At 56.2% G+C, this 11,790-nt stretch overlaps 1 protein-coding gene across 3 annotated transcripts in view; it reads left to right on the top strand.

Moving 5' to 3' along the window:
• TXNRD2 (thioredoxin reductase 2) overlaps positions 1-11,790 on the top strand; it is a 46,847-nt gene that overhangs the window by 195 nt on the left and 34,862 nt on the right. Inside the window, exons 1-7 of one of the 3 annotated variants that reach the window (XM_054712505.1) lie at positions 7-121; positions 3,129-3,194; positions 5,918-5,974; positions 6,479-6,623; positions 7,604-7,678; positions 9,091-9,169; positions 9,542-9,604. In XM_054712505.1, coding sequence (XP_054568480.1) covers positions 7-121; positions 3,129-3,194; positions 5,918-5,974; positions 6,479-6,623; positions 7,604-7,678; positions 9,091-9,169; positions 9,542-9,604 — 600 coding nt within the window. Of the gene's footprint in view, positions 1-6; positions 122-3,125; positions 3,195-5,917; positions 5,975-6,478; positions 6,624-7,603; positions 7,679-9,090; positions 9,170-9,541; positions 9,605-11,790 lie in introns of those variants that run through there. The other 2 variants (XM_054712504.1, XM_054712506.1) reach the window with 2 other exon arrangements.

The following is an 11,790-nucleotide window of genomic DNA, read 5'->3' as shown; positions in this document are numbered from 1 at the left end:
GCGGCGATGGCGGCGATGGCGGTGCGGGCGGCGCTGCGGGGACTCCTCGGGCGCTTCCGGTGGCGGACGCAGGCCTCGGTCCCGGCGGGCGGGGTGCGGGGCGCGGCGCAGGGCGCAGCAGGTAGGGCGGGGCCCGGCCGGGGGCGTCCACGTGGTGGTGTCCCCGGGTGTGGCGGTGTCGGCCGGGACGGGCGTCCTCCAGCCGCCGGGCGCCCTCGGACCCTTTCCAGAGGGAGCAACAGCTGGGAGCCCTGCAGAGGTGCTGCTGGGGCGCCCCCCGCGCTCGCGCCCCCTCCCGCTGCCCAGTATTGACTATGGATCCCAGGCGGAGGGCGGCTCAGCTCCTGAGGTTCCCGGGGGCCGTCCCCTCCCCGAGGCCCTAGCGCCCCACCCAGCAAGTTCTCAGCACAGGCACATGCGGGAGCCCGTGAGGGGTGCCAGGGAGCCGGGGGGCGGGGCTGGGCACCCGCTGCTCTGCAGGTGCCCTGGGCTGGAGAGGACTTGTGGCTCAACCTCCTGGAGCCACTAAGGGACACTGACCAAACCAGGACCGCGATCACAGACCCACAAGTGCTGGCGTGCCACCAGGGTCCCGAGCAGGGGCTGGCTGCTCAGGAGGGTGTGAGGGAGTGTGCAAGGGCCTGAGCAGGGGCCCGGTGAGGGGCCCTTCACAGACTTGGGGCTGCGGGAATCGAGTGGTGGCCCTTGGCCAATGGGGGGCTGGAGAGCAAGGGCTGACTGCACGTGTAACTGGGCAAACGTGTACTTTGTGGCCTTGGGGAACCCGGGGCGGGGGTGGGGGGCAAGGAAAAGATCTGGAAACAGGAGCTGCCCCTACAGTTCAGGGTCATTTTTTTAGGAAGAGCGTCACACCAGTGGCCTTGGGATGGAGTCTTTAGTTCCCAGTTAGGCAGGAGGCAGTGCCCCAAGAATTCTGCATCTCCCCCCCCCCCCCCCCAGCTGTGGTGATGAGCAGATAGGGCCAACCCCCAACCAGGACACCTGGTCAGATGTTACACCGTCTCCTCCATGCCAGCCTTGCGGCGTCTCTGAGAGGAGAAAGAGGCCGGCTGTGTCCCAGGCTTGTGGGGAGGCTGTGATGCTTTCCCTGCACAGGAACCAGCATGGCAGTGCTGCTGGGGTCCCCTGTCCCCTAACACCCACTGCTAGGGTCTCCCCAAGGTAGTGCCCCAAGCTGCCGGGCACACCTGTGGGCCACTTGCCCTCCCAGAACAGCACGCTGTTCACTCAGCCTTGCCACCCTTGCGGGGCCCCTGTGCCGGGCACCGTGGTCAGAGAGGAGCAGAAAATTAAAGGGCAATGGGCTAAGACAGGGGTCGGCAAACTCATTAGTCAACAGGGGCCAAAGAGCCGCATGTGGCTCGAGAGCCGCAGTTTGCCGACCACTGGGCTAAGAACACAGAGGCCAGACAGACCTTCCTGGGCCAGCCCTGCCTGCTGTGCCCGGCTGAGGTGGGGAGGGCGAGGCTGTGAGGCAGCCCGGGGCCTCTAGGTAACCCTGCAGAGTGGCTCCCCCCCCCTCCATCCACTCTGGGGTCCTTCAGGGTCATTCCTCCCCAGCAAGCTATCGAAACCTTCCCATGAGTTTAAAGGCAGATTTCTCTCCCTTACCGAAGGCTGCACTGCCGGCCTCTTCCAAGTGGTTATCAGGCTCAGAGGGCTCCTGGGTGTGCGCAGTGAGTGGGGAGAGCAAACCGCTAAAGATAAGCCCATAATCCACATGGCCAGTTGCTCTTCCTGCCCTCTGCCTGGTAGCTGGTCGGATAAAGGGGGGCGGGGGGTGGGGGGCCACCGGGCTGGGAGACTCAGCAGGGACCCTGCTGTGGTGGCAGGAAGGACGAGCACCTGCAATGGAAGGTAGGGGTGTTCTACTGGGTCAAGCCTCCCCCTGTTACCCCTCCCCGACAGGCAGCTGGAGAGATTCGGCCACGCCGCAGGCCTGAGTTCCTCATCCGGCGGTAGCTTTTCTCCAACAGCAGTTGGTTTGGGGTTCTCTAGGGCTCATATGGAAGCCATCAGAGTGACTGACAGCAGGTGAAGACCCCGTCAGAATCTCTGAGTTGCATTTGGAATTGGGTCCACTTTGGACTGGCTGTTTGAACCGAGTTGTGGCTCCATTCGATCCCTAAGAACCTGTCCATGCATCTTAGGTGCCCTCCTGCTGGAGGGAACCGGCATGACCCTGCTGCTTGGCGGGCACAGCTGCGGGTCCCCATGGGCAGGCTGCCTGCGGGCCGTGGACCGAGTGCCTGGACACAGCTCTTGGCCGCTGCTCCCCAGGCTTCCTCAACTGCAACCCAGGGCCTCCTCTAGGCCCGAGCTGCTGTGTCCCTGAGGAGCATAGGTCCGGACTGTGGCCTGTGGGGCATCTACTGAGCTCAGGTCCCTGAAGGGCCTGGGACTCTGCGTGTTTTCTCCACAGCCAGGGAGGTTACGTGGCTGCAAAAACAGCCGCACTCTTCTCACGGAGAGGCCCAGGCTCTGAGGCTCACTGGCCTTGGGTAGCAGACCCACGGACTGATCATTTCCTGTTATTTCTTCCTTCCTGGTGCTCTGGGCTCACATGGAAGCCATGAGAGTGACTGACGGCAGTTTAAGACCTCTTCAGAGTCTTTGATCCCATGCCTGCGCTGGCGCATCCCCAACTTGGGTCCTGGGTTAGAGCTCTCACAGGCTGGCCATCCCTAAGGACACTCTCACCTACTCACTCCATTCCCTTTCCCCATGTCTTCTTTTTGGCTGTCTCTTGACTGCCTTCTATGTCAGTAGTTTGCAGAAGAGACGAGCAGTCCTCTGTGCTGGGCGCGGGAGTGGAGGCTGCGTGCTGCCTCTGAGGTGACACCACAGTGAGCCCCAAAGGCATTTCAGGGAGGAACTCAGGGCCGGGGAGGAGCCTGTATGTGCCCTTGACCGGAATCGAACCCGGGACCCTTTGGTCCGCAGGCTGACACTCTTATCCACTGAGCCAAACCGGCTAGGGCAAGGGCCTGTGCCACTTTTAACAAGATGGCTGCTTGCCCTTGGGAAATTATGTGTTACCTGCTGGGATTGCTGCCCCAGGCTTGTCCTGCCCCTTCCTTCTTACCCCTGTCCCCTTACTCCAGCAGGACGACCGGACTACGATCTCCTGGTGATCGGTGGGGGATCCGGCGGGCTGGCCTGTGCCAAGGAAGGTATGTGTCCTGTGGCCTGTGCCCTGATGGTGTCACCACGTCTTCAGCGCCCCCCGGAGTGGGTGGTGGTGCTCTCCAGGGCTGGGTGGGGATGTGCCCTGAGAAGCCAGGAGCAGAATTCATTGTCTCCACAGCTGGCCTCCAGGCTCCTATCCCTCTGCCAGGATCACCCCAGCCATCTTGTCACTGTGCCCTGCTCCCCACTGTACCCCAGTTATCTGTGCAGCCCACGGCAGCCAGGTTGGAACCCCACGTCCGAGTCTGCCCTCCTCAGCACCAAGCCCCAGGCCTCACGGGATCTCCCCACCTTGGGATATCTCTCCCACCACCCACGCCCTCCCTCACACCACTCGGCCCCCTGCCTCTTCGCTGTTTTGCAAATGCTTCCCTAGGTCCCTGTGGCCTGGTGCCATGCCCTGGCGGTTGCCCTTCGTAGCCTGCTCTTCACCTGCTCAGTTAGCTGTGGGGCTCACTCACCTCCCTCCAGTCTTTGTTGCCGAGATGGCCTTACTGCGAACTGTACCCTCCTGCATGTCCAGTTCCCGTCCCTGGCTCCGCTGTCCTGGTTCCTAGCCCTGGCACCGGCCCGCGGACATCACGGTTTGTTGTGCTGGCTGTGTCTTGCTCTCCAGATGGGCCCAGGCCCCAGGGGCACTTCGTGAAGAGGTGTGCCGGACACGGGCTGGACCCAGAGGCACCCTGAGACATCACGCCTCTCTCGAGTTGCAGGGTGCCGCTCCCCCAGGTGGGGACAGACGGCCAGGGTTTCCCTGTAGACCCTGGGCTCTGCTGTAGGAGCGCCCAGCAGTCTGCTCCCCCGTCTAAATGACAGCGGGGAAGATGTGGGAGAGTGAAGGGGAGGAGACGGGAGAGAAACAGGGCCCAAAGCAAGAGGGGGTGGAGCAGGCACCCTGGCCATGAAACTATGGCTCCCTCGTGGCAGATGCTAGGTTTTAGAATCTCAGATGGCGCAAAGGAAATTCACTCTCCACTGCTCTTGCTCTGAGGGCTGGGGAAGGGGACCAGCCTGCTCTGAGGGCCAGGAACCTGGGAAGTCTCCTGGCTGATTTGGGGGCTCACAGAGGGACTTGGGGGCTTCACTCCACTGGACCACTGAGTCACCCCAGGAAACAAACTGCAGTTGTCTGTCCCTTATAGCAGGAGAAAGCCCTGGACCTGTGTCCGCTCCAGTGTCGTCTCTCTAGAGACATATCTCAACCCAGAATAGTTCCCGGGTCTGTCTGTGGCTTTTGTAACAGTGGCATTTTTTTATACCTTTATTGAGATATAATTAACGAATCGTATATATTTAAAGTAGACAACCTGATAAGGTTTGACGTACATACACACCTGTGAAATGGTACCACAATCAAGATAATGAGTCCGTGATCACCCCTGTATTAGTGTGCTGGGGCTGTCGTGACCAAGGTCATAGACCGAGTGGCTTAAACAGCAGAAATGTATTTCCCTATAGTTCTGGAGGCTGGGAGTCTGAGATCACGGGCCAGCAGGGTCCGTTTATTCTGAAACCTCTCTCTCTTTGGCTTGTACCTGGCCGCCTTCTCAATATGTCCTCACGTGGTTGTCCCTCCGCTGGTGTGAATGTCTTTTTACATAAAGATACTAGTCAGGTCGTATTAGTGCCTACCCATACGACCTCATTTTAACGGACCACCCCTTTAAAGACCCTGTCTTCAAGGAAGGCTACATTCTGAGATTCTGGGGGTTAGCACTCCAATTTGGGAGGGACACAATGCAGCCCATAACAACCCTCAAAGTTTCCTCAAACCCCGAGAAGTCCTTCCTGCTCCCCCCTCCCTGCTGTATCCCCTGGCAAGCCCTGATCTGTGTTCTCTCACTATACATTAGTTTGCATTTTCTAAAATTGTGTGTAAATGGAATCATGGTATATGTATTCTTTTCTGGCTTCTTTCACGTAGCAGGATTGATTTGAGATTCATCTTTGTTGCTGTATATATCCACAGTCCATTCCTTTTTCTTGTTGATTAGTATTCTGAGATATATATATATATATATCACATTTTGTTGGTTCATTCACCTGTAAATGGACATTTGGCTTGTTTCTAGTTTGGGCTATTGTGAACGGTGCTGCTATGAACTGTGTGTGTGTGTGTGTGTGTGTATGTGTGTGTGTTTTTAAAATATATATATATTTTTTAAAATATATATTTATTAAAAAATATATTTTATTGATTTTTTACAGAGAGGAAGAGAGAGGGATAGAGAGTTAGAAACATCGATGAGAGAGAAACATCGATCAGCTGCCTCCCACACAACCCCCACTGGGGATGTGCCCGCAACCAAGGTACATGCCCTCGACCGGAATCGAACCTGGGACCTTTGAGTCCGCAGGCCGACGCTCTACCCACTGAGCCAAACCGGTTTCGGCCTTAAAATATATTTGTATTGATTTCAGAGAGGAAAGGAGAGCGCGAGAGAGAAACATTAACACATCGATGGCGCTAGGCTTGTGCTGAGTGTCTTGGGGTGGGAGGCGAGGGAGAGCTGGGCCCCGAAGAGGGTTCCCGCCTGCGGGCGGCACAGCGGGGTGGCAGCAGGCAGCGGGAGACCCAGGTGCAGAGCTGGTGGTGCCACTGGCCCTCGTCCTTTCCCATCCTCTTCTGGGTCACCTAGGCTCTGGGTCCCCAGCCCCAGAGCAGCTCCCAGTTGTGCCCACCTGCCCTCTCCTCTTGTCATTCCAGCCGCTCAGCTGGGAAAGAAGGTGGCCGTGGTAGACTACGTGGAACCGTCCCCGCAAGGTAGGCAGCCCCCAGCCGGAGCCACGTGTCCTGGGGAGGCGGGTTGGGAAGGGCAGTTCCCGGTACAGAGGGCAGCTGAGCCACCAGGCACCCTGCTTTCCAGAGTCTCCAGAGAGTGCCCTGTTTCCCGGTAAACCGCCATTGCTTTAAAGTTCCTCGTTCTTATTTAAGAACGACTCTGGCCCTGGCTGGTATAGCTCAGTGGTTAGAGCGTCGGCCTGCGCCCCCTGAGGGTTGCAGGCCTGATTTCTGGTCAAGGGCACATACCTGAGTGGCAGGTTCGATCCCTGGCCCAGTCAGGATTAACAACAACAACAACAACAAAAACCACACTGAAAAAGGACTCTGAACACAATTATACAGAGCAAAGCAGTAGGGCAGGGTCACCTGGGCCATGTATGAGCTACAAGCCACAACCTAAAGGAATTCTAAACGGTAGAAGAACAGGAAAGCCTTCGGCGTCACCTGAATATGAACCTAAATGTGCTCTTCTCACCGTACCAGGCACCCGGTGGGGCCTCGGCGGCACCTGTGTGAACGTTGGCTGCATCCCCAAGAAGCTGATGCACCACGCAGCGCTGCTGGGGGGCATGATCCGAGACGCCCCCCACTACGGCTGGGAGGTGCCCCAGCAGGTCCCGCATGACTGGTGAGGAGCCCGGCTGTTCTCAGTGCTTTTCTTTCTTTCTTTTTAATTTTTATCTATGGTCTAAAGCAGTGATGGCGAACCTATGACATGCGTGTCAGCACCGACACGCGTAGCCATTTCTGATGACACGCAGCCCCTGAGGCGGCCGCATGCCGAGGATGAAACATTTGCTGCTCCTGAGGATGAAACATTTGCGAAATAATGTTTTTTCCTCAAAGTGACACACTACCCGAGTTATGCTCAGTTTTTTGGCGAAGTTTGACACACCAAGCTCAAAAGGTTGCCCATCACTGGTCTAAAGTTTTACATATGTCTCCTTTTTCCCCAGTTGACCCCCCTCCCCACCCCGGGCAAGCCCCCACCGCCCCAGCCCAGTGCGTTTCTGCTACTCCCGGAGGAGGCGGAGGTTTATTCATCTGTTAACCTGTCGGGGACCATGCTGTCCCATGGGGCTTCTCACCCAGGGCAGCCTTGGACCCCAGACATGGGGCAGTGTCTGGAGGCATTTTTTGGTTATCACCAGAGGGGTGGGGGGGATGGGCGTGCTGCTACATCTACTGGGTAGCACCCTGGGATGCTGCTAAAGGCCCTGCAGCACACAGGACACCCCCATATAGGATGACCTGACCCCAAAGGCCAGTGTTTCGGGGTGGACGCCATTTTAGGTTTAGCAGGTGGCACCTGGTCCACTGAGAGCCACCCTCAGGCCCCTTCGTGGTTCTCGGTGACCTAGACGCAGGGCTGCTGCCCGGTCCTGACCTCTGTGGACCAAAGCCCTGTTTCCCATGAGGCCAAAGGTCCACAGCCCCGAACCTGGGACAGTGGTGGTGGCCATGGGGAGGGACATCATGTTTGACCATGTTTAGAAACACCTCTGTTTCTTGGTGTTCTGTTAACGCACTATTTGCATCTAATGGTTTGGGACTCTATAGCTACCACTTCTGTGGTGGCTTTTAACGTTTTGTTTTGTGCAATAACAGGAGTAAGATGGCAGAAGCCGTTCAAAACTACGTGAAGTCGCTGAACTGGGGGCACCGGGTCCAACTGCAGGAGAGGTACTGAGCCTCGCCGCCCCCTGGCCTTCCCTGGGTCATCTCAGACCTCGACAAGCCCTTACTCCTGGGGGCTCAGCGGCAATGAGATGAGAGTCCCTGCTCAGAGGGTGGAGCGTGCAGATAAGCAGCTGGCAGGCGAGTGCCCTGGGGAGTGGAGGCTGCCCTGCGGGGTGGCCCAGCAGAGCCCGGAGCAGCAAAGCGTGAGGTTCACAGTGTACAAGGTTCAGCAGGCGGCCCCTGTTCTGGCTTCCGGCTCCCTGGGCACGGTGACGAGGCCTGGCGCTGTGCGCGAGAGCAAAGGCCTGATGTGATCGCTCCGGCCTGAGCCCACCAGGGCCCATCAGCCCTTTGGGAGCCCCAGCCCGGATGCTGACATTTCCTCCCACCGAAGCATCTCCCATCCTTAGGGAGAGGTGCCTGACACTGTACTGACCCAGGCTAAGCTTTGCTCCTTGTCCAGTAGTTCTGCCTTAGGCCATGTGGGTCATGGAGGGCACCCACTCCCTCAGAGGTCCGGTGGCCCTCATCTGAGCACCCTTAGCTTGGTCCCAAGGGGTCTTCCTGGCCGTGCCGTAGGCAGCTGTTTTGTGCCCTGTTACCTAAGAAAGCTGAGCCGGGAGGCTGCTCCCCTGGCTTCCCCGGGGTCCCTCGGGGAGCTAGGCCACGGTGTGTCATTTCTCCTCCGAATGGGGCTCGCTGTTCCCCAGTGCAGTTTTCTGGAGGCATCAGGCTCTGCCATCTGTTCTGTCTGACGGCGGGTGGGCACCCAACAGGCCAGGCACTGGGCTGGCTCTAGAGCTGCTCACCGAAGGAGGCTGCTGTGGAACTGGGTCTCTGTGTCCTGCAGCTCTTAACGGGCCGTGGGTGAGCGAGGACTTCTGTAGGGGCTTCAGGTGGGACAGGAGGCACAGGGCTTGGCTTTGGGGAGAACGCCAGGTTGAGGTGGCGGGGAAGGCTCCCCAGAGCCGCCCGGAGCCCACACCACAGCACAGCCTGTGTGATCAGAGAGGGTGGGTTGCTTCTGCGCACCCTGCTCCCAACCACCCTTGTGCTCCCGTGGGACCCATTTCCTGGTCTCACTGTCCCTAAAGGTTGGGGGTGCTGCCTATATTCTGGGCTCTCTTCCTTGCCAGCGGGAAATTGGTGGTTGGGATGTTTTGGGGTAACTGGGTGCACATGGGGGTCTCTTCTTGGTGGAATGTGCCTGACCCCTAGGGGAGGCCGGGCTTCTGCCCCTCCCCCGTGCTCCCCGGCACTGTTCTCTCCGCTTCCCCACCTGGACTGGCGGTGGAGGCTGTTCACTGTGGGCCCGCGCTCACATTTTACCAGCCACACAGGGCTCTCCCGGTTTAATCCCACAGGTGATGCCGAACCTGTAAAGGAAATGTTTGAAAATTCTGTTTATTTTGCAGAAAAGTCAGTTACTTTAACATGAAGGCCAGCTTTGTGAATGAGCACGTGGTTCGCGGGGTCACAAAAGGTGGGAAAGAGGTGAGTCCCGGCCGAGCCGCGGACCGAGGTGCGGATCCTGGGCGATTCACGTGCCACGTGGGCGACGCGTGATGAGGCCATGGGGTGGGTGATCACACCCTTGCGCGGTTTAGTGGGAACGAGACCCCCGCAGGGTGCTTTGTAAGCTGTGAAGGGCTTGGAGTTAGAACAACTCCCTGTCCTCTTCTGCCTGTCCCTGGACCCTCATGGGCTCCCAGCTCCACAGGCCTCTGAGCTGCTGCCCACAGGGTCCGCAGTGCCGGGCAGGGGTTGCATTAGAAGCGTGGGTCTCTGCCCTGGGGTCCCTGCTGGCAGAGGCGTGGGTGACCACCATGTATCTGTCTGACCCTGGCTTCCTTGGTTTCTTCTCAGACTCTGCTTTCGGCTAAGCACATTGTCATCGCTACTGGAGGGAGACCGAAGTACCCCACGCACGTGAGTGTCCCCGAGCACAGCCTTCCCTGCCGCCCTGCATGTCCACGGTCTCTGGGCTCATGCGATACGCTGTTTACTGTGCTCATGCTTCCCACCCCAGCAGCACTCCCCACTCTTCCTCTTCTTTAAAAAAGGGTTTTGTGTGCTTACCGTCGTTACTTATCGTTACTTTCTAGTTTCCAATTCTTTCTTGAATCCACTCTGCTGAATCAGGTCACCAGGACCCCCACACTGCTGAATCCTAAGTCATTCTTAAAAAAAAAAAAAGTTTTTATTGATTTTAGAGAGAGAGGAAGGGAAAGAGATAGAGAGATGGAAACATCGATGAAAGAGAAACATCAATTGGCTGCCTCTTGCACGCCCCCTACTGGGAACCAGCCCGCAACCTGGGATAGAACTGGGGGCCCTCTTGGTTCATGGGTCGATGCTCAGTCACTGAGCAACACCGGCCGGGCTCAGTTCATTCGCCAGCTGGCATCTGGGAACCACGAGACCTGTTCTCCTTTATCTGAGGGCCACTTGTTCTGTCTCCTTTGTTGGTTCTTCCTTTTCTCTTCAGCCTCAGAACATTGGAACATGCAGGACTTAAACCTTGTTCTTCCTCCTCCAAACCCAACTCTTTTTTTTTTTTTAATTGGCAAAATTCACATACCATGAAACGTACCCTTTTAAAGGATACAATGCAGTGGCTATTTCACAGAGTTGTGCAACCATCAATCACCACTACTTCATTCCAGAACATTTTCTTTTTTTTTTTTTTTTTTTATATATTTTATTGATTTTTACAGGGAGGAAGGGAGAGGGATAGAGAGCTAGAAACGTCGATGAGAGAGAAACATCGACCAGCTGCCTCCTGCACACCCCCCACCGGGGATGTGCCCGCAACCAATGTACATGCCCTTGACCGGAATCGAACCTGGGACCTTCCAGTCCGCAGGCCGACGCTCTATCCACTGAGCCAAACCGGTTTCGGTCAGAACATTTTCATCACCCAAAAATGAATCCCTCTACCCCTTAGCAGTCACTCCCCATTCCCTGCTTCCCCAGCCCCTGGCAGCCACGGGCCTGCTTTGTGTGTCTGTGGATTTACCTGTTCTGGACATGCCACATACATGGAATCACACACGGTGTGGCCTTTGTGACTGGCTTCTGCACCTGGCGTAACATCTTCAGGGTTCGTTCCTGGTGTAGCCTGTATCAGAACTTCATCTCCTTTTACGATGAGTAATAGCGCATTGTATGTGTACGTCACATTTTGTTTATGACCTTGTCCATTGATGGCTATCTAGGTTGTTTCCACTTTTGGCTTTTACAAATCATGCTGCTATGAACATCTGCGTAGGAGTTTCTCTGTGGACTTAAGTTTTCACTTCTTTTGCGTATATACACTGAGTGGCCAGATTATTATGATCTCTGAACGCATAATAATCTGGCCACTCAGTGTGTGTGTGTGTGTGTGTGTGTGTGTGTGTGTGTATTAATTAGAGGCCCGGTGTATGAATTAGTGCATGGGTGAGGTCCAGCCAGCCTGGCCAGGGGGAGGGGACATGGGCGGTTGGCTGGCCTGCCTGCTGGTCGAACTCCTGGTTGAGAGGACAATTTGCATATTAGCCTTTTATTATACAGGATATGCACTGAGTGGTCAGGTTATTATGCATTCAGAGACCATAATAATCTGGCCACTCAGTGTATATACCTTGGAGTGGAGTTGCTGCGTCATATGAACTCTATGTTTAACCTCCTGAGGAATTGCCAGACTGTTTTCCAAAGCAGCTACACCATTTCATATTCCTACCAGCAGTGTGTGAAGGTCATACTTCCTTGTTTCTTTGCTTGTCTTAAAAATTTTTTTTGATAATGGAACTTTTCATTCTTTAAAAAAATATTTTTTTATTAATTTCAGAGAGGAAGGGAGAGGGAGAGATAGACACATCAATGATGAGAGATCATCACTGATTGGCTGCCTCCTGCACACCCCCTACTGGGGATTGAGCCTGCAACTCAGGCATATGCCCTGACTGAGAATCAAACCGTGACCTCCTGGTTCATAGGTCCATGCTCAACCACTGAGCCACACCGGCTAGGCAATAACAGAACTTTTCAAATTAAATAATATGCTAACTCTGGGAATCAGAGTCTCTCTCCACTGTAGGATTTTGTGTATTGCTGTTGGATGATTTTTTCTG

Source organism: Eptesicus fuscus, chromosome 23 (genome assembly GCF_027574615.1).
Source record: "Eptesicus fuscus isolate TK198812 chromosome 23, DD_ASM_mEF_20220401, whole genome shotgun sequence".
Lineage (NCBI taxonomy): Eukaryota > Metazoa > Chordata > Mammalia > Chiroptera > Vespertilionidae > Eptesicus > Eptesicus fuscus.
This window is presented reverse-complemented; position numbering and strand designations above follow the sequence as displayed.